The sequence below is a fragment of the Populus euphratica genome, unplaced genomic scaffold (genome assembly GCF_000495115.2).
Source record: "Populus euphratica unplaced genomic scaffold, PopEup_1.0 scaffold112.1, whole genome shotgun sequence".
Classification (NCBI taxonomy): Eukaryota; Viridiplantae; Streptophyta; class Magnoliopsida; order Malpighiales; family Salicaceae; genus Populus; species Populus euphratica.
The window spans coordinates 38,689-62,397 of NW_011499997.1; the positions used below are offsets into that span (position 1 = coordinate 38,689).

The following is a 23,709-nucleotide window of genomic DNA, read 5'->3' on the forward strand; positions in this document are numbered from 1 at the left end:
AAAGGGCTATAATGAGTATGGAGATAAATATAAGATTGACTTTCATAGATATTGCCCTTATACTAAATATCAATGAGTTAGAAGACATTTACCTTGGACAATAAGTGAATGACTTATGAAGTATTAAGACGCGACTGCTATGTAGGAGCAGAAGGCATGCGTAGGTTCCTGGAACAAATTGATTCTTGTCAAGGTGGTGAGCTCTGTAATAGCATTGTAATACTCAGAGTATAAAGACAGATATGGATCAACTTTTAATGGGTTGCCCCCATGGTTAAAGGTGGAAAGCTACCTGGACTCTTTAGACTAAGAGCGGGAGACTCACAGAGAAGTAAGACGTGGTTCCTAGGGTGGAACAGAGGGCAGACACAACTCCTGGAAGAGTAATGAGCTTGTGATCATTTTGAAATACTCAGATAATGACTATCACATTTAAAAATAGAAATTTCCATTTGAGGGGGTGTTGTAAGCCTTGGTGTGAGGCTTGATAAATCATTCTGGATTGAGTATGGTTGATACGCTCGAAAGGGAACGTTTTGTCCTAGAGACAAGCCATCAACACTCTTTAGATGTAATGTGGGAGACCATCTGGTTGAAGTGATCCTTTAGTGTAAGCAAGGGTGTGCTTTGGTAACTCTGGTGATTGAAAGGTTTGGCGAGTACCTATAAACTTGGCCACAGATGCTCTCGGAATGGTAGGCTTGAAAGAGTTGTAGGATGCAAGCTTGTGCTGAAAAAGCAAGAGGACAATTGCCTATATAAATGTCAAAGGAGGTGATTGTTGAGATTTGTCATTAATGGGTAATAAATTATGCAACCTATCCTAAGAAGTAGGGTTACTGTTGTCAAAAGGCTATAATGGTAGTTGCATCATGCCCATATAAATGTCAAAGGAGGTGATTTTTGAGATTTGTCATTAATGGGTAATAAATTATGCAACCTATCCTAAGAAGTAGGGTTACTGTTGTCAAAAGGCTATAATGGTAGTTGCATCACTATTGACAAAAATGGTACAATCCATGTATTGGCATTATTAGTGCCACAATTTGTGCCATGATTTATGGCTTCTTGTTTGCCATGAATTGCCTATAAATAGAGGTATTGTTTGAGAGCAAAATGAGAGAGTGTATGAGTGCAACATGTGAGAAGAAGAGAGAAAGAGGGGCTGCTAAGGGTAGTAGCCCTGCTACCATTGCAGTAGTGGGTATAATCCTTTTTCTCCATGTATTTGTTTTGTGTTTTTTTTCTATCTCTAATAATATTGACTTTCCGTGGTTGTAGACGATTTATCAAACCACGTTAAATATTGTGTTAGTATACTTGGTTTTCTACGAGTAAATATCAGTATATTATTTTGTAATGTATTAATTTTTGGATTTAAACTTTATTATCCTAACACTATTTTTTAGCGGGAGAACCACTTGGCTTATCACGGGGGTCTGCAACTTCAGGCACAAGATTGTCAATTGTCCAATGCTTTCCCATACATGTAAATGGATTGACCACAGAGGTGTGGGTTTCTAGCTCATCGCTAGATAAGGCCATGGAACTTGGGCTAGAACAATCCCATCGAGCTATCTGTTCTTACACAGAATCCCTACGGTGGGAGCATGTAGTGTTGACCATAAATCAATCACCAGTTGCTGCTGCCCCTGCATCTAGTTTTCCTGGCACCCAGAATCACACCCTACGGACAACAAAACAGCCACCATACCTTCCTTTAATTTCTTGGTTTTTCTTTCCACTCACTTTGGATACCCCAGCTCTTGGAATCCACCCAAAAAATTGCAGCCTGAGGACATAGAGATTGGTTTTGTAAGGAGCTTTTGTAGTCATGGTCATCATCCCTGATGGTTCATGAAAACCACAGTGCTCTGTGTGTAAGAATTTTGTGACAGAAGAGTGGTAATTGATACATCCAAATCGCTTAGTCAAATCGAAGTGGAAGTGAGTATTAGCACTGTTATCGCCAGTGTGCACGTAAATAATCTGCACCAATCAATCAAAAAAGTTGACCCTCCCGTCAACAACTACTCCTATCTCTAGTCTGTATATTCATTTCTGCCACAAAAGTTTAAATTCATTGGATATTATTCGTCGATAACAGCAATCCTTTCCGTTTTCGTATCAGTTTCTATGATTCGTGCAAGAAAGTTGTTCTAATTAGGGCTATTTGTTTAAACCCTTGGGATACATGTGAATTGGATACTTGAACCCTAAAATCCTGGATGGGAGAGGCAACAGTACACTTGGAACCTTGCAGGAATGTAATAATTAAACTTCACGGAGAGTTAATATAAAAATATTTTTGAGGGATTATCTAATAACGCAGTGGAAGTTTTTTTTTTTTAATACTTTGTTTTTTTTAATGGTGAACCCCACCACTAAAAATAAAATGCAAAAAAAAAAGAAAAACAAATATTCTTAATATGTTTTAGTGTTTAGAAGATTTGTTGAAATGATATTAAAATATTTTTTTACTAAACAATTATAAATTCGAATACTATCATCTATAATTATTCTTCTAATTTAATTAAAAAGTTATATATTCTTCTAATTAAATCAAAAGTTTAATGACAATACAAGTATAATGCAAGCAACTTAGGTTGGGGATGTATTAGTGAATAAAAATAAAATCATGGAAAAACCTCAATTTAATGCACAATGTATATTATGCATCATCAATTGATTTTCTAATTTTACACCAAATATAATATATAAATATTAAAAAATGTTATTTTTTTAATCAAAATATAAGTACATATAACAAAAAAAAAAATACAAGGCTGGAAGATTAGCGAGTTTGAATACAAAGATATACAAAAACGGAAAAAGTTCCCTAATAAAACAATGTTATTTTTAAATGTATTAGTATTGATTAAATATGATCGTAAACATAATTATGGTATTTAATGAGAGCCTCACTTATAACCCTAAAATAGGTTATTTATAAGTGAGGGAAGTGTTAATGAATATGATTGTATGAAAAAAAGGAATGACTATTGATACATCAAAGTTAAGAACAAACCACCAACTAAAAAACTTTTATCTTTTAAATAGAATTTAAATTTAACTATTAAATTTAATAAAACATGTAAAAAAAGTTTTAGATCTTTTTATAGATAAAGAAGGTGCTTGGAGGAAGTGTTTTTACGAAGAAATCTTGTTCAAAAATACTATTTATCATCTGCCGCAGTCAAATGTACATGGAGTTCCATGACACCATGTGTACCCATGAAATTTAAATACTACCTTAGGTTGCTAAGAGGTAATTAATAACTTGGGATTGCATAAGTTAGAGAAGCTAAAATCATCTAATATTTTTAACCATGTAAATGTTAATGTTTGGTTAAAAAGTTTTTTAATCTAAATTTGAAATTGGTTAGGGCAGCAATAAATATATTAAGATTTTATAGGGTAGATTCAGCCCATGGAACACTGTATTTCCCAATAAAATAAATTGAAATTTTTTCGAGTATAGTTTCCACTACTCGTCAGATCTCCCCTAGAATTTCTTCCAAGTAAGAAAACCACCACGAGGCGGTCGAAGTCATGGTGACAAGCCAAATGACAAATTCATGAGGCTACAGTGTGGATTCCTTCAGCAACAAGTCAAACCTAAAAGCTGGCAGAAAGTATGGGAATGATATCAGCTCAGTTGGAAGTGAGTTCGCATTATCCGCAAACGTTCACTTCCCACGAGTACATGTACATGAATCCATTTTCTCCTAGCTACACCCTAGCGGGTGTATACCGTAGAGACTATAGCATATATAAATTGATAAGCATATTCCATATATATATATATATATATATATGTATTGCTTGAACAAGGAACAAAATACATTTGGTCCACAACTTCTTATGTTATCTTAGATCCATAAAAAAAGGTCCATAACTAGCAGTTCGAACAATAAAAATAAAAGAAAAACAAATTCAAACCCTAAGAAAGAGAGAATTAGAAACTAAGATCACAAGCACGGAACCACAGCCAGCTCCCATCTCCTCAGAGCTAGCTTCCACGCTTCTATATCTGCAATCCGAGAAAAATTCACGAACAATCCATTTAGTAAACAAAACCTTCACTGTTCACGCACAGGAAATAAATGTAACTTGACGTATATCGATCAATTTGTGTGTGCAGACGAACTGGCTCACATCCTAAAATTTCATGCCGTATGGCACACTTTTCTGTGTTCAAACCCCAATGCCAATTGGTTAAGAAATTCTTGGTCAACCAATAAATACAACCTTCATTTCTTCTCAAGAATCTAAATCATAAAATGCATGAAAAATGGTTTCATGAACAGAAGAAAATGGTCTCAATAATCAATAGAATCAAACTCACATGTTCACTAATGGAAAGGGGTACCAAATAGTAGAGAGCGCCGTGCTGGAGTGACTCCAGGGTGATACCCCACTCGTTGGTGAGAACAGGCTGACCAGAGGAGTGAATCAACAAAATATCATCACCAAAAGCCTCTCTCACATTAAAGGGTCCCATAGCTACTTCAAAAGCAACATCATTGATAAACACCGTCGACCTTTCATTGCCACCGGACACCCCTAGACCTGACAAACACAGAATCATTTTCTTTGAAAAAGAATGTCAAAGCTAAAGCCATGGTCAATCAAGCCATGCACACGTCCATCTAGACAAAAAGATCGCAAATTGGGGATCCAAAATGACAAATCTCGCATCTTTGAGTCCTATATAGAGTATATGTTATTTTTTTCTTTCGTTCAATAAATAAAAGATCTGCTACTAAAATGTTTGATAGATATTATTCTTCAGTCACTTTCATGAAATCTTGGGTGAATTTAGCCCCACTTGGTAAATTTTTATCAATTCATCAAAGAAGAATCTCGGTACCATCACATTTCAAGAACATGCTTGGAGCTTGTTTATCACGTGCTTGCAATATGGGCATTAAGCAAAATTCTAAAACTAGATTACCTTGAATTTGATTAATGGTGGATTGAATGGAAACAGTGCTAGTGTTAGCTGAAAGAGGGAGAGGAGGAGCAAGATCGATGCTATGAGTAAATGGAGAGGTGGCAGTACTGTAACTGAGCTGCGGTTGCATCTTTAGGTTTCTCTCTTCATGGTTTCCTTTTTTTGAAGCACTGGAATTCGTTATCTCACTAAGTAAGAGACTAGGGCAAGGCCCAACTGTGTGATCTTGAACATTAACCACATTTGAGAGCTCAGAGAAGCAAAACCCTTGAGTAAAAGCCACAGTTTCCCCTCCAGTCTGTTGAACGGGGAAGAAAAAGGGTTCAGACACATATTCATTTTGCGCTTGAAAATAGGTCTGGCTAACTGAACTGTTTGGCGAATTGGAAGCATCAATAAAAGTGGGAGAGCTCAAAGAGAGAGTCCTTTTGGACACTTTTGGAGATGATTTTTGGGAGGAAGATGATAGAGACGATGGAGCTGTGAGAGTGGTAGTCATAGGTTTGGTGGTTGAAGGGGTAATTTGTTGTTGTTTCGAGTTTTGAAGATTTCTCAGCTTGTGTTTGCTTCTTGATTTTCTGTTTTGAAACCAGTAAAAGACGTTGGCATCACCAACTTGGCCATACTCTTGTAACTGAGCTCTGATCTTTCGTATCTCATCCCTCGGTGGATTAACCATCCCAGAATTGAAGATTGCTTCCAATATGCGAATTTGCTCGGGTTTTGGGTTCCATCTCGGCTTTGGCTCTGGACTTCTCTCTTCACATCCAGGAACTGCTTGCAAAACATGGTTTAGATGTACACAATCTATTAAAAGCCATAGTATATGATCTTTTTAATGAGCACTTTCTCTGGTTGGAATTATCTAGTACACGCTGTAAATCATTCTATTATTTGTCAACAATTAATATCACTTCCAGAGGACTATTTAAAAAGGATAATTAAGAATACATTTATATAGATAATGACAAATTCAAGAGTGATGAAGTGGGTGACGGGCTAGAAAGCCTAGGCTTTGTTTAGGAGTGAAAAGCATATGCAACTATCGTTGTAGAGAAGTATGAAAAAGGATAAAACTTACTTCAAAGATAGATAATCTATAATTGCAGATTTTAGTGTTTGTTACCTGATGCGTAGGGGTTTCTGTTGCAACCAGTTGACATGAGAGATGAAGGGTTGATGTCATGCTGCCATTGGTGGTGATGAGGGTTGCAAGGTTTCGACTTAAACAAACTAGGCCAGTGTCTGTTTGATGAAGCCATGATGACAAAAGGCCAAAATCTTATTAAGTTAAACACCTTACTCTACAGTAGTCAATAAAAAGAGAACCAAGAAGAGATAATATATAGCCCTTTTGGTGCTAGCTTTAGCTTGCGGTGCTGAATGCTCTAGCTTGTCAAAACACAACATCCCTTCTTATAGCCTCTTCACCTACCCTTCGTTCATTTTGTCTCAATTAATAAACAGTGCTCCCCAGCTCCCAAAGAAAATATAAAAAAAGCAATCAGATTATATATGTAGGAAATGCTATTGAATATGAAATAATTAAGTTTATAAAATAGACAGAACCACACAACAGGAATCGCCTGTGACAAGATAAACCAGAAAGGAAATGAAAATAAATAAAAAGGGAGGAGAGAAAGTACGCTCCCATCCCTACCTTTCAGTTTTGCATTAAAATTGAAATACTTGTACTATACTCAAAGTACAAGCCAATCCCTCCGAACAAGAGGCAAAGGAGATAAAGAAAGAAGACATGCTGGGTACTTAATTAGAATCTTTATCAGAGTTGACACATGCAGAAGCTCTTAACAAAACACAAAATAAAGTGAAATGAGAGTGAGTGAGAGAGAGAGAGAGAGAGAGAGAGAGCGAGCAAGTAGCTTTAGAGAAATGGGTACTTCTCATCGGTTTGTCTCTTTCTTTTTTCATGTACTAGCAGTATATTTTCTTTCCTTACTCAGATTTCTATAGAGTGGATTCTCTTGCTTCATCACTTTGGTTTGCTTGCAGGCTATTAATGGTGGTGAGAGAGGGGATAATAAGTGAGGGATTATTCTAATGGAAGAGGTTGTTGCAGGAATAAATAGGGTAGAGAGGATGGTGTGGTGTTTGACCTTTGAAAGTCAAGAAGTTAAGCGGTGGCATAGCAATTCGCATGTAGGGTTTGATTGGAAAATGGTGGTGGTACAGTAATTGCTAGCTCGACTTATTTTGGGCAAAGTAAGCCGTGCTTTGGATTGACTCGAGGGCCTTTATTTGTTGCTTAGATTTTTACTATTAGTCAAGCGTGACTTTACTTGTCAAAGATTCATCAACGTTTTATCTCTCCGTTCTTAATTCCAAATCTTCAAAACCGAGTAGATTAAATGCTAAAATGAAAATTTGGACCAGAACAGAAGATCGGAGATAAGACTGGAGCAATACTTGCTGATCTTAGAGAGACAAAGGTCAAACCCAAAATCAAAACAAGCTAACTGAAGACGGGCCTCATTTATCGAACTAAAGGCTTCATTCCTTTCAAGTGGGCAAAGTAACCCACCAAGTTTCGTGTGGTAGGTTTACTAATTCATCGTTCCAGAGCCGGATTTGATTAAGTGAAAATTTTAGATCTTTTTTTAATATAAAAGGTACATTGTTTTAAGTTTTTTTTTTTAATATAAAAAATAAATTGATTTAGATTAACATCAACCCTTGATCCGAGCTTTCATCCTAATCAATATTCCTACGATAAGAACTTCTAACTATATAAGAGAGGATGAAATATACCTTTATTTTATCATATTCGGAAGTTGCATGCATAAAATTACATGCAAATAACAATTAGGTTTTTAGCACATGTTAAATTATCATAACAATCCAAAACAGATTTAATATTATCTCTAACACGTTCACCAGTTGAAACTTTTTCACAATTAATGTTTTTGACGCATATTAAATTATTATAACCCAAAAGATTTAAATTTTTTTAGTTACTACTACAGCAATGGTTTTATATATTTTCTCTCATAACACAAAATTAATTGGTATAACTTGAGGTGTAATAAGACATGGCAGGTTCGACTGTTCTCTATAATTTTTACTGGTAGATTATAAGTTATTTCTAAACTTTTCAAATTTCATGCTTGGAAACTTTTTTTTCCCCTTCCGGTTAACAATTTTGAAAACTGTTCATAATGAGCAAGTAGTACCTTGACAATTAACGAAAATCCTCCCATTTTTTCTTATTAACACCATTTAAAAAAAGTGTAAATCAAATAACACAAGTAAAAAAAAAAAAAAACATAGTTTGATATATGCTGCGTTTAGAAGATATGATATCACTCTCAGGAAACATGGTATTTCAAAAACTTTAAAATAGATTAGCATAAATTACAATAAGGAGAATAGAGAGAGAAAAAAAATAAATTAAAAAAAAAAATCTTAGAAGCACATTAAAACAACAATTATGACATCACCAGCATCATCAAAAAAAATTTGATAAAAAAAATCTAATAATATCAATAAAGGTTATTAATGGTGCACAAAGTGTGTCACACTCTTTATCTAAAGATAAGTAAGAATAATAATTATAAAAAAAAAAGGAGAGAAAAGAAAGAAAAAAAAAAGTTTGGAGAGGGGTTATAACTAATATATATAAAAAGAAATTTTGTTACTTCATAGATAGAATCACTAACAAAAATAAAATAAAAAATATAAATTATGAAATAATTATTAGTAACCCTGTCGTCCTTTATGATTTATTGATAGACTCACTGAAAACTACTAAAATCATCAAAGAATTGTTGAGAGTTTAGAAAAAAATACATAATACATAGAATTTTAACTAATAAACAACTCACTGATAAAATTATGTTTGCAGTCCTATTTTTCTTACCAATTGATTCACTAACAAATACTAAAATCATTAGAGAATGACAAACATTAAAATAGTTTTAAAATATTCTATGAATGATTTTGTTGGTGATGTAATAATGTATTAAATGACCAATAGATTCATTAAAAAAAAAATTTGTTAGTGAATTTAAACCTAGATATATGAGACAATCCTTAAATTTCTCTTACTTCTCTTAAAATTTAGACTCTCTCTCCTCCCTCTCTCTCTCTCTTCATACTCTTTCTTTGTTCTATCAAAAAAATAATATTTTCTCTCTATATAATTGGTGGTTCTCTCTCTCTCTCTCTCTCTCTCTCATTTCTAAAAAGAGGCACACCACTCTCTTTATGTATCCATTACTTAAGGTTTGATTTTTATTATTTTTTAATATTTTTTATTGAATTATAATTTATTCTATAATTGGAAATGACCCTGAAAATGAATTAAAAGGTTGATGGTTGATCTCAAACTGCTACAACCATTTCAAGGGTTGAAACACAAGTAGTCCTTGTATTCTAGCCTTATTTGTATTCAATCTTTATCGGGTGTTACATTACATTCTATATTTTGATACTTTTTAGTGTCAAATTTATATATTATGGAGTGTTAATTGAATTACTTTTCTAATGTGAATCATCGTGTTACATTGAGAACAAATTATTTTCAAGTATCATTTTGTATTAAATGACATTTCTCTCATACTCTAGTATAACTATAAATAAATTGCAACTAAATTTCTATTGAATTTATTTGGAATAGCATTATGATGATGATAAAATAGTGCATAACAATTTAAACTCTCTTTTATTATGTAATATATGCTTATTATGTAATTTATGCTTATAAGTTCATCCCAACCAAAAAGAATTATAGAATTTTATCTGACCTTGAGTATTTTGACATTAGTATAAAATATTTTGGATGTTTTACCGAAGCTATATAGGTCATCATCTCATCATTATATATGCCTTTAAAGTTAACTAAAAAAATCTTTTTGTCATTTAGTTATTAACTATGTATCTTATCATAGATGAATACTTGAATGCACATGTTAATCAAATGACTTCGAATGTATTTTATCATAAACAAATACTTGAATGTGTTGGGAAAAAAAATGAAAAAACAGAGGAGTAATCACAACTCACACAATTTGGTGGAATACAATACACTAAAGAATGGTACTCTAACATTTTTCATTATCAAATCCATATAATATATATACAGACATTATAATATATCTTTTACAATCTTCAAAGTACTTAATTAATAGTAGACTCTTCAATACTTACTCTAGATTCATAGTACTACTAGATTCATAGTATTTCTAGATTGATAGTATTTCTAAATTATTCATTGAACTAACTTAAATACACTTAATATAATATAGATGATTATTCATTGAACTAACTTAAATACATTTAATCTTGATAAACAAGTTTAATTACTAACATTTTTCCTTCTTAAACTTGTTTCATCCATCTTCATGATTCCAAGCTTCTTCTGCAAATAACAGAACACATCAATCTTCAATGGCTTAGTAAAAATATCAGCAATTTTTTCATGAGTTTTGACATGAACTAACTCCACATTACCCTCTCTGATGAATAAAATCGAGTATCAATATGTTTTGAACATTCATGATGAACTGAATTCTTTGCAAGTGCTATAGCAGACTTGTTATCAATAAAGATTCGTGTAGCCTTACTATGTTTCTGCTACAAATCTTCCATCAGTTTCCTTAGCCATATTGCATGACACACACACACACACATGATATAACAACAATGTATTCTACTTCACATATGGATAATGCAATAATAGATTATTTTTTTGATGTCCACATGAAAGTTGTTTCTCCTATAAAAAATACAAATCCAGTTATGCTTTTTCTGTCTTTCAAGTTCTTGCCTAGTCATTGTCACTATAACATGTAATTTCAAGATTTTGTGAAGATGAATAAAACAATCCATAGCTTAAAGTTCCTTTAACAAAACGAAGGATCTTCTTTATTGTCTTCAAATACGAACTTCTCGACTTCTCCATATATCTACTAATCCAGCCAACTCCATACAGAATATCAGGTCTGGTGTATGTTAAATAAAGCAAACAACCCACAATACTTTTATAGTATGTAGGATTAAATAAATCTCCTTCTCTTTTTTTAATTTACTTAGTTTTATATTCAACTAGATTGTTTGTTAGACAACAATCTTCCATAGCAAACTTCTTCAAAATTTCTGTTGTATATTTAGCTTGTGAAATGAAGATTCCATTACTGCATTGCTTCACCTCGAATCTCAAAAAATAGGCCATGAGACCTAAGTCTGTCATTTTAAATTTCTTCACTGTGGATTGCTTGAAGTCTTGAATCATAGTTGGATCATCCCTTGTGAAAACTATCACATCAACATATAAACAAACAAACATTACTCTGGTTTTTAAACTTTTCTTCACATATACTGTATGTTCATAAAGGCATCTAATGACCCCTTACTAGGAAAGATAGCCATTAATCCTAGAGTTCCATGCTCTTGGTGCCTATTTAAGCCTATAAAGAGCTTTTTTTAATCTGCAAACCTTCTTTTCTTCTCTTTTTACCACAAAGTTAACTGGTTGTTCTACATACATTACCTCTTCAAGGTTGCCATTCAAGAATACTAACTTTACATTCATTTGAAATATGTTCCATCTTTTTTGAGTTGCTAGGAAAATCATCAATCTTACTATTTTCATTCTTGCTACTGGAGCAAAAATATCTTCATAATTAACTACATATTGTTGCTTGTACCCCTTCACTACTAATCTAGCTTTATGTTTTTCAATTTCTCCTTCTGCATTCCTTTTTGTCTTGAAAATCCATTTTACTCCTTTTGCATTGTGTCCTTCAAGAAGTGTTGTCAATTCCCATATATTATTTTTTAATGATGGAACTAATCTCCTCCTTCATTACTTTCTTCCACCTTGTTTTCTTGATATGCTTCTTCAAATGTAATAGGATCATTTCCTGAAAACAAGCAAAACATATTAACATCATCAATATTGATTATTTTTGCTACATCATAAATCTCTTGTATCCTCTTTATCTTTCTTGTTATTGAGTTTGAAGGACCAACAAGACTATTAATTGATAGGGATAAAGCTAACATGATTTCTCCTTCATCTTTTTGAATATGTTCTTCATATACAATTAGTTTATGTGGCTGATCTTCAAAATTCCAACTCCATCCTCGCTCTTCATCAAACTTCACATCTCTTGACATGATCACCTTCTTTGTCATCGGATTGTACAATTTGTAACCACGCGAGTTTTCTCCATATCTCAATAGTATGCATTTCTAACTTTTATCTTCAAGTTTAGTTATTCTTTCCTCTTGAATTTTGGCATAAGCAACATTGCCAAAAATTCTCAAATAATCAACTCTTGGTTTCTTCATGCTCCCTGCTTCTTCTGGTATGATCTTCTAAAGTCTTTTTGTTGTAAATTTGTTCAACAAATACATAGCACATACAATTACATCTCCTAAAAACTCTTTTAGATATATTTTTTCTTTTAGCATACATCTAACCATGTTCATAATAGTTCTGTTTTTTTCTCTCTAATGCTCCATGATGTTGTAAAGCCTGTGGAATTGTGAGTTAATGAACAATACCATTTTCCTTATAATAATCATCAAAATAATGAGAAATATACTCTCCTCCCCTATCTGTTGTTAAACATTTTAGCTTACACTCATTTTGTTTTTTTACTAAAGTTTTAAACTCTTTAAATTTTCTCAGCACTTCTTTCTTTTCTTTTAACACATATACCCACATCTTTCAACTGAAATCATTAGTACTGAGAAAATACATGATTTCTCCTATTGAAGTAGGCAAAATAGGGCCACACATATTTGAATACACCATGTCAAGATGCTAAGATGCTCTTGAGCTCTTTTTTAGGAATGGCTTTCTGTGCTACTTTCCCATTACATACTCTTCACACATTCTGCTTGTGTGCTCTAACTTTGGTATTCCAATAACCATTTTGCTTTTCTCCATTAGCATAAGGTATCCACAGTTTAAATTTCCATATTGTAAATGCCACAAATTCATCATGTTAGGGATTTTTTCCTTAAAAAATTTTGATAGATATATGCTTAGATCCAGAGGGAACATCCTGTTTCTAGTCATTTTAACTGAAGTTATTGCAGCTCCAGACTCATAAAAAATCTTTAGATTCTTGTCTTTTATTTGCACTTCAAAGCCTTTCTCTAGAAATTGCCCCAAATTCAGAATGTTGTTTTTCATGTCTGGAACATAAAAACTTTTTATATGAACTTCTGCTCACCATTCTTAAGTTCAATAAGAATTATGCATCTTCCTTCAACTGGTCTTTCAGAAAGATCTCCAAAGGTAATGTTACCTTTATAACTTTCATCGATATCAACAAATGCTTCCTTCATACCACACATATGATTTGATTCTCCTGTATCTGGATATGAGGCATTGGAGTTGCTGCCATCAAATTTTCCACAAGCTAATAGTAATGCAGGCTCTTCATAATCAATTTCTTTCTCAGCAAAGTTGACATTCTTGTCTTCAAATTTATGTTGTGAACAATCTGCATCAAAATGACAATACTCTTTACAATTATAACATTGTACATTTAAATGATTATTCCTCCAATTTGAATATCCTTCATGACTTCTTCCTTTATTTCTATCACGGCCTCTGAAATTAAAATTTTGATTTCGTGCTCCATGAGATTTTTGATTTCTAAATGATCTTCCTTCTCTTCCTCTTCTGTGAATGAACCTTCCTCTTTGAAATGCTCCTCTACTAGATTCATTAACATTCTTTACAGTTAACTTTATCTGCAATTCTTGTTCAAGAGATCTTTTTTCTCCTCTTCTATCAATTTTCTATTCATGGGCTTGCAGAGATCCCATTAATTCTTCTATTGTTAGATCTTTTTAATTCTTTAATTCTTCAACTACTACGACCACATGATCAAACTTTGAATCCAAAAACCTTATAATTTTTTTCCATTACATGAGCATCATCAATATTTTCACCATTCTTTCTCATCTGGTGAACCAAAGAGATTACTTTTGTGAAGTAATCTGAAGCTGTCTCATTACTTTCTTTATTTAAGTTCTCTAAGTCTTCTCACAATGCTTGTAACCATACCCTTTTTATCTTTTTAACTCTACTATAAGTCTTGTTAAGCATTTCTTATGCCTCCTTTTATGTCTTTGCTGGTGCTACCATCTTAAGAGTTGCTTTATCAAGTCCTTGATAAAAGGTGAATAATGCCTTATTATCCTTTTTCTTTGATTCTCTTAATGTTTTTCTTTCTGCATTACTCATTGTTGCCTCTTCTCTTGTTGATTTTGGTTTAGTGTAACCATCTTCAACTAACTCTCATAACTCTTATTATCTTAGTAGTGCCTTGTATTGAATAAATCATAGATCATCGTTTTGTTTATAAGATGGGGAATATGAAACTAAGAATTGATGTTGTTAGAAGCCATATCTACTCTCAAGCTCTGATACCACTTTGTTGGGAAAAAAATAATGACAAAACAGAGAAGGGATCACAACTCATATAATTTGGTGGAATACAATATACTAAACAATGGTATTCTTACATCTTTCATTATTAAATCCATACAATATATATATAGACATTATAAAATATCTTTTACAATCTTCAAAGTATTTAATTAATATTATACTCTTCAATACTTACACTAGATTCATAATACTACCAGATTCATAGTATTTATAATGTAGATGATTATTCATTGAACTAACTTCAATACACTTAATCTTTATAAACAAGTTTAATAACTGACAGAATGCACATATGACTTTGGATGTATTTTATCACAAACAAATACTTGAATGCACATGTTAATCAAATGACTTCAGATAATTATATATCCACTAAGATATATATAAAACAAAATTCAATATCATGTTAAAAATAGAAACAAATATCTTCGTAATACGTAATGAATGGATAATTTAGTTAAACCTTTATCTTTACTCCATTCCATGTTATTACAAGAGAGTTTTTTTTTTTTATGAGTTGTGTTATGTGGTTGTGGAAAATGATTTGGCTTATTGTATTTGATTACCTATAATTTTATTTAAATTTTGGGTTAGGTCCCATGTAAGGAAGGAACTTCTAAAATTTCATTATATATAGATAAAATAACTAAAAAAAAAAACCATAAACCATAGATTGAGAGTTTAATTAAATATACTTAGTTATTTAGTTATATTGTTTAGATGCAAAGAAAAAGTGTAGGGTCTAAATGGAGCAGTTATGTTTTTTCAAGTAATAATATTCATGAGCCTTCAGTGTATTTAGATGTTGATAATGAAAAGGCACCTGATACACTTATTAACAACATAGACTCATCAACTACGGGTCACATATCTTGAATCCCATTAGCCATAAATCCTTATTCTGACAAGTTTATAGTATAATAAAAGCTAGATTTAAACATGTAAGAAAGTTAATTTTGTTTAAACATAATATCTGATTAGTACTTTAAAATATATTTTTATCAAGGTTTTATATTATTATTTTGCATTTGAAGTATCAATAACTTCTTAACTAGAGCATATTTTATAATAACAAGTCTGATAATATAAGATACCTTTAATTTATAGTAAATGCTTATTTTAAATGCAGGTATTCTCACAATTCAAAGAATTGATTGTTGTGATTAACTATTGGAAATGAAAGGATAAAGAAAAGGCTAAGCTTAGAAAGGAGATGCCAATTCAATTCAAATTCAAACATTGTTCAGCAGATCATATCTAGAGCTATAGATCTTGGATTTCATATTAATTTATATGAATGGAAAGATAAGAAATAGGCTTACAACTTTCATGCGTATGGAAAGACCTAAATTTACCGTTTTCAAATTCAAAATTTGGTCACAAAAGAGAAGTCAGAATCTGTCCTACAATCCAACCCAAACACTGCTTAGAGTTTTACCCATAACTAGATTTTTAGAAGGCCAAATGACGTGCAATTTGGTGGGTGAAAGGAAAAGATAATTTCCAACAACTTTTATGGAGAAGACCTGTTCACATTCTGATGGTAGAAATGACATTTTATCTAGATAAAAGCTTGAGGGCTATCCACCTTGTCCACCAGTAGCACTGCTTACTAATTTAGACATGTCTTGAGCTATAGTGCTCCAAATACTCGGAAATTTGATGGGTGAAAGGAAAAGATAATTTCCATCAACTTTCATGTAGAACACTTTATCAAATTATGATTGCATCAATGTCAATTTATCCAGCCAAAATGCTTAAGTGTAGTTGTCCACCAAGTCCGCTAAATCAATAATTGGCTACTACATCAATTATCAATTACCAAATAAATAGTTCTGAATTTTAGCCTATAAAAGGAGCCATTTTTCATTCATTTAGAAATCTTGTTTTTCATATCAAGATCATGTTCTTGCTCTCTCTCTTTATATTTTTATAATGCTTAAGTTTTGCTTTTATTAATTTCTTGTTCATGCTTTTCATTTTCTTTACTATACTTAGCTAACTTATATCATGTTTATGTTCTTATATTGTTTATTTAAGTTTTTCTTCTTTATAATGTCTAGCAAAGTTAATTATGTTAAGGTGAAAAAGTTTCACTAATGGTGTTAGGATAAGTATAATATAAATTAAATATGGATTGCAATACTTATATCCTAAATAACTTGCTATTAATATGTCTTATCATTTTTATCTTATTAATTCTTAATACCTTGCTTATTAAATGGTTAATCTAGATTTGTGTTGTATAACACTTGGTATATTAAATACTTGATCCTTCATAGTCTTCGGCCGACATCGTTATTATAAGAAGAACTTGATTTATTGTCAACATAAGTTAGCATCATGAATACTTGATAAAATTTATAAGTATGGTGTTATGTAAATAAGATGATTAATATGATTATGTTAATAATTTATAAAGAGTTTATACTTTAATTATCTATAATACTATTAGTGTATTCTCTAACATTGACATTTGTTTTTATCATTGTATAATCTTCACATTAATCTTATATCTCAAAGTTCTCTTTAACTCATCTTCACCATCACCATCATCATTTGTTGTTGTTGTTGTTCTTATTATTATTATTATTATTATTATTTATAATTTATATAGTTAACTTCGCTTTGGTTAAGGAGTTATTGGTACTTCAAGTGCAAAATGATGATATAAAACCATGATAAAAATGCACTTTTAAGTACTAATCACACATCAACTCTTTGATCATGTCAATATCAAATTAACAATTAGATGTTTATATAGTTTAGAGTTAATTAATTGACTTTCAAGCTCATAAATATAAAAGTTGCATAAACAATAACATCAATGATGAAAATATTAATAAAATTGCCTCTGTTTTAATGAAGCTAACTTAGAGATCATCCAGAATAAATGCATGTGGTTGATGCTTGGTGAGGAAAGTTTAAGGTTAGTACTTATATAATCTATATATTTAGTTAATATACATTTTAAAAAAACATATAAACTAATTATTTTATTCAAATGATTGTAAATAATTTTTTTAGTGGCATGCTACAAACGTTGGGGTTTCCAGGCAAGTCTAAGAAAATCATAGTATAACCAAGTATGTTTTAACGTGTTAAGTTTATAAATTTTGATAAAAAAATTTAATTTTTGTTTATTATATTCTTCTTAGTTTAACAAATTCCTTAAACAGGTTATATGATTTCTGGTATGATTTGTACACTTATGCTAAAAGAAGAGCGAGTCAAATAACTTTGAGGTTCGAAAGAATTTTAGACCTCTCTATATCACTAAGAGTAATTGAAAGAGATATCTAGAGTTTTTGATGTTAAAAGGTTTTAGAAAGTAGTTATAGAATGGGTCCTCGATTAGAAACAAGGAGACTCATAGTTCTAATAACAATCATACTGATAAGTCACTTCCTTTTACTAACCAAGCAAAATATCTCGTAAGAGTCTATTTTATTTTTAAGTATTTTTCTTCAAATGATAATTATTTGTAATAACATTTAACTAATAATTTATTTTGAAAACTACATGGCTTGGGCTCGAGCTCGAGCCAACTTCAATAAAGTTATACATAGAAATACATGTACAAAAGAAAGAGATACAAAAAAAGGATGCAACAATTCGTGGATAGCCAAGCTGAGGCATATATTGTAAGTAAACTTTGAAAACTTTTTTATATTTTTTGGACTTACATTTTTGTGTCCATATATTTTTTTTTTTTTGTGAGAATAATTTAGTGTTGGAATGCATACCAAACACAAAGATGACCCATCAACTCATTTGAAATACAATTTGTAGTTATGGTTGGAGGCTAGAGCAACCAATGAACTTGATAGGAATCGAGTTTATAATATCTCTATAACTTCGACACGAGATATAAGACTGTTTATAGTGTCTTGATCATAAACACCCCCCACAATCCAATTCGAGGCAGCCATCACCAACAATTGAGGAGTTGATTGAGCAATAAATTGATGCTTTGAAGGTTGAAATATATATATAATTCATTTCAAAATATTAATTCAACAACCATAATTTCAATTAAAATCCAAAGATAAATTAACTTGAGATTATACAATTCAAACACAAAATAAACATATGGGAGTTAACCCGATATACTTGATGGGTTCAAAGACGACCTGAACGACTGATAAAAATATAATTTGACTAAAAAAATCAAGACATCTTTTTGTTTAAATGTTGAGACAACAATATATTGGATCGACTTAAGTCATGAGACCATAAAATGAACAAAGTCTACTTGGGTTAACTTGCAAAATCGATGACGTTAGTCATGAGATTGAGATAATTTCATATAAAACAATCCAAAAAAAAAATCATAACTTATAATCAATCAAATGTTAAAGATTTAGAATGATGAAAGAGAAAAAAATCAATTAAAAAAATAAACAAATAAAACTCGAGTCAACTGAATTAGTTCGCCAAATCCGTAACACAAGTTATAAAATTAAGATAACCATAAAAAAATCACAACAAAATTATAAAATTTAATTTTTAATAAATTATGAGTTGAATGATAAATTTAAAGAAAAAACAAAAATTATAAAATTTAATTTTTAATAAATCATGAGTTGAATGATGAATTTAAAGAAAAAATATATATATTTTTTAATAAAAAATATTATTTATCTGAAACAGAATGGTCATAATAAGATTAGAATATTCCAACTCAAATTTAATTGGAATTTCTAGAACGAAGCCAAGATTATAAATGAAATAAAATTTATTCGGATTTATTTTCTTATTCCAACTATTCCGAACAGAAAAATTTACAATGTTTGAATTAGAGAAGGAAATGAGTACATTAAAGCAACAAAAATCCCCCCCTCCTCCCCAGGTTCTGTCGGTACCATTCCGACATGCGAAGCTCACACTAAATTGGATGCTTGCCATTTCACCTCCCATGCTATTATTAAAATCCTTTGTCCACTGCCATGCTCTTGCATTAAGCAACTTTATGCAACATGGCACCGTTTCTCTTCGATACAGATAAAAGCCCCAATCCCATTTAAGCTATCGGTGGATCCGATCGAAATGTACGTATGCATTATACAAGTATAAAAGGCTCGAGCGCAGGTCCGAGTCAGGAAACTTTTTTAGGAAATCAAGAACTCGAAAATTTTATTAGTTTTAGTTTTAAAATGTAAAATTATTTTTTATAAAAAATAATATTAAAGATTTCTTACCAATCCTTGCCTATTCAAGTCATTTACACTTAAATTTATAAATATTAAAAAATAATATAAATTATATATTAAAATTTTTTTAATAACTTAAATTATTGAAAATTAGTTATTTGACAAAGCAAGAATGTTATTCCACACATGTACAAAAAGTAATTAGACTACAATATTCATCCTTTCGAGGCTAGGTTGACTGTCCATTATCTCTAAATTTAGGATCGTATGAAATCTGAATATTAATACAGGAGGTGCCTGGAAACAAAATTAAGCTATCAAGCATCCAAGCACAAAAACTCTGGCTACTTTGCATTCCCTAAAATGAATCCATGACAATTTTCTCTAAATAATCTAAAGAAAATAAAATGAATCTCTTTAAATTTAATGAAACATGGTTCCTTTTTCCCATCCCTGACACAAGTAACATGGGACCATATGGACTCTAAATAGTTATGTTAGATCACTTCTCCCTCTGTCTCCCTCTGCCTTCTTGTTTTGGGGCAGACAGGTAAGAAGTGAGCAGAAAGTGTGGAAAACGATCAAATTAAAGGTACTGAGAACCTGCTGGTGTTGCAGTGCGATCTTATTTTTAAAAATTCGTGAAATCTTTTTAGTTTTAAATTATTATTTTTATATTTTAAGATTGTTTTAATACATTAATAATGTCAAAAGAAATTAAAAAATATTATTTGAAAGTAAAAAATATATATAAAAAAACAACGTATAATATACTTCCAATAAGCTTTCGAAAAACTGAAGTTTACTTTTGTGCTCGTAAAGTTGTTTTTGGCGCTTTAGCTATAATTCACTTCCTCTGCAAACGGGCGTACGCTGGTTAAAAATGATGAGTGAGCACAGTTGTGCCATACCCTCTTCACTTTAAGTCTCTTTCGTTGCAGTCCTGAGGGGATCTTCTGTACGACGTAATATTTATTGATTTATTTCTAATTTTATGTCACTTTTCCCTTTCTAATCATTTTTCTTTTCTGTTCCCAACTCTCTGTCTGTAGGAAAACGGAGAAAGTTATTAACTCTGTCAAGGGTTATTATTATTATTATTTTGGCATAAATAAGGGGAATGATTAATCGATTTTTTCCCTGTGATGATTGTTCAGTACATGAATTAAGATACTAGCATCATTTTTGTTACCTCATCTTGATGGGTTCTTCACGGGTTTGAGCACTTGATTCGTTCAAGACCTATTCTCATTTATAATATGATCACATAGTCTCGTTTATTAATGGAAAAAGATAAAATAGCCTCATTTATAAAGTGTTTAGAATCTTAATATCCTATTCTCACTTTAAATTTGGTAAACAATTCAGTACGATGCAAACGCTGAGACTTTCTATCATAACTAGCACTTACCCCCAAAAAAAGAATACTATAACTATAGCTAATGCCAATTAAGGTTGAATTTAATACTGATAACGTAGGCAAACATACCTTGGGTTAAATCATTACCCACAGAAGTAATACTAATATTCCAAAACGTCACTTGCTTACCTTAAGCTGTAGATCTAGAGGTATATTAGCTAGTTAGCTAGCTAGCCATGAACATTTCCGTGTACACTTCTCCTTTGTAAACCAAACCTTTCTTCGAGAGTTTAAAACTCGCACATGAATACATTAAATGTGGGTATTTAAATATTTAAAGGCAACATGAAATGGACACTCATGCGTGCCTTGGCTAGAAAAGCGCTAAACAGCAGTCACTAAATGCAAACGTGCATGTAGTAAATACCCAACATCCTATGATTTAATGCATAAATTTGGGTGCACATGCAACTAACATATAATATTTCGATGTATACACTTCTTGAAATCTTTGGCACTGAAACTTTGAAAGGATGAGGAGGAGAGAGGACGAAATTGATTTCGAATGTTATTTCCTTTAGATGTTTGCTTCTTTTTTCTTTTGGTTTTTTTAGATACATGACAATCACTATTGATCGGCACATATATAGTTAATGATCATCATGGTCATCTCTATAGTTTCAGAATAGAAAATTTTATGATATGGAAGTTTGTAATAGATTTGACACTATTAAATTTTCATTTTATGGAGGCAAAAATTGATGACACTGAAAAAATTAAGTAGCTAATGACATGAAAAATATAACTCAAGGAATGACAAATAATTTTTATAGAATTGGGAATGACGTACTTGAGATGTACATCTTTGGAATATAAAGTTTATTAGAAGATATATTTGAGCATTGGTTCATGCTCAAATATCACCTTTAATTACTATATAAAATTTATATACCCAAGAATAAGAATATACATCATACATGTTGGCCCTCACCCCTAATTTTGAAGTAGCATTGTTTCCATTAAGTGTCAAATTTCAAGGTTTTTTTTTAAGCAAAAGAAAAGAATGTTTTGTATCTAGCTTTTTTTTATATAGAAAATTAATGTCTTTGCATATTAGGACAAATAAACACTAATTAGTTTAGTTAGATCTTATAATTAAACATAATTTTTTTATAGAATCCAACGTTAAACAAAATACTCACTATAGAAATAATAAAGCCAAATTTTATATCTTTAAAATTGTAACTTTAAAAGCCTCAAAGTTAGTTTACAAATTTATCGTTAGATGATTAATATAAAAGCATTTTAAATTTTATTTAATAATTTAAATTGTTAGGTTTGTTATAACCTAATTTTTTATATCTTATTTCCAAAATATATTCTAAATAACCTAGCAGCATACAAACTTATCATCTTTTCTTCTAATCCATCAAATCATGTTGTTCCTATGGTTTTTAACATTGTTAGGTCTAATTTTTGTGTTATTTGTGTCAATTTTAGGGTCGTTCAAGTTTTTCTTAGCCTAGACAAACTTTATAGTGTTATACTTTTTTCCTTTCATTGATTTACTTGTTGTGCACCTATGAAAGCCTAATTATATTCTCGTACTTCTTTATCTGGTTATCGCCTTGTCTTCATCTCTAAAATGATGAGGATTAGATTAGATTAATCCTAAGATTTATGTACTACCAAGATATCCAAGTCTGGACCCTTTTATTTTCCCTATAAATAGGTAGATAAGCTATAGGTTTTTTAAAAAAAAATTAAAAGAAAAGGATGTAAATAAGAGAAAAATAAGAGAAAAGATACGAGAAACTAAAATATTATAAATATATATTAGTTTTCATTTTTTATTAGCTCAAAAGTAAGTAAGAGAAAGTGAATTTTATAAAAACATAGGAGTTCAACTACACAACCTAACCACCTTAACTTCTTGCCTTTCTAATTTAGGCATATCCTTCCATTTTATTTTTTATTTTTTTAATTATATTTAGTACCATTCATTCATAAGTATAGCATGATAGTGTTGCTGTGTATGTTTTCTATTATTTTCCAAGTTTATTATTTATGTTCATGCATATGGTTATTGTAGTATGTAATTAAAACCTTTTTTTTATGATGTACATTTCTTCCTATGATAAACTTTTATCTCAGATTGTTTATGTTCATGAATGAGATATTTTATGATATATATAATTTTGAAGTTTTATAATGCTAAAGTTGTTATTCCTTGTCCTTGATAAAGATGCTTGATTCATAGAAGTCTATGCTAACATCTATATTTGTGAATAATATTGAAAATTCTATTGTTTTTATTCATTAAAGACTTGAAACTAAATCTTTGTTATTAATATGTGAGTGTCATGAGATACCTTTATTTAAACTTGTCATCTTTTACTCATGTCCCTTCTTTGTTGTTGCATTATAGTATCCTTATAGTTGTTTGTTCTACAACATCTTGTTTGAGACAAGTTTGTGTTCATGTCACACTATTGAATAATATTGGACATATTAGGACTTTTTGTAAAATGAGACCTTTGGACCTCCAAAATCTTTTTATTTAGTGACCGCAAAACAACTAGTCTAAGTATGCTATCCTTGATTATTTTCCCTTCATTATTGTTATATTACAATACCTATGCTATTATCTTGTTTATATTGTTGTAACTTTTTTATTCTTGCTATGATTGTTGTGTTTTGCGTCTAGGAATTGCATTATAACTTAGGCTAGGTTTTATTTTGGGTTGGTTGAGTTAGAAAATCCAACCAAAGTAGGTCTTTTAAAGCATCAAAGCTAGTTTATGAA

At 31.0% G+C, this 23,709-nt stretch overlaps 1 protein-coding gene across 2 annotated transcripts in view; it reads right to left on the bottom strand.

Annotated features, from left to right (window-relative positions):
- The window catches only part of LOC105140662 (WUSCHEL-related homeobox 9-like), an 11,386-nt gene extending 5,016 nt beyond the window's left edge, over nt 1-6,370 (bottom strand). Inside the window, exons 1-4 of one of the 2 annotated variants that reach the window (XR_845216.1) lie at nt 6,084-6,370; nt 4,958-5,731; nt 4,349-4,572; nt 3,913-4,033 (exon numbers count right to left, since the gene is read on the bottom strand). Coding sequence is in view for 1 of the 2 variants with exons in the window: in XM_011047573.1 (XP_011045875.1) it covers nt 4,028-4,033; nt 4,349-4,572; nt 4,958-5,731; nt 6,084-6,219 (1,140 nt within the window). In the remaining variant the exon portion in view is untranslated. Of the gene's footprint in view, nt 1-3,514; nt 4,034-4,348; nt 4,573-4,957; nt 5,732-6,083 lie in introns of those variants that run through there. The other variant, XM_011047573.1, reaches the window with a different exon arrangement.
- Nucleotides 6,371-23,709: the final 17,339 nt, after the last annotated feature.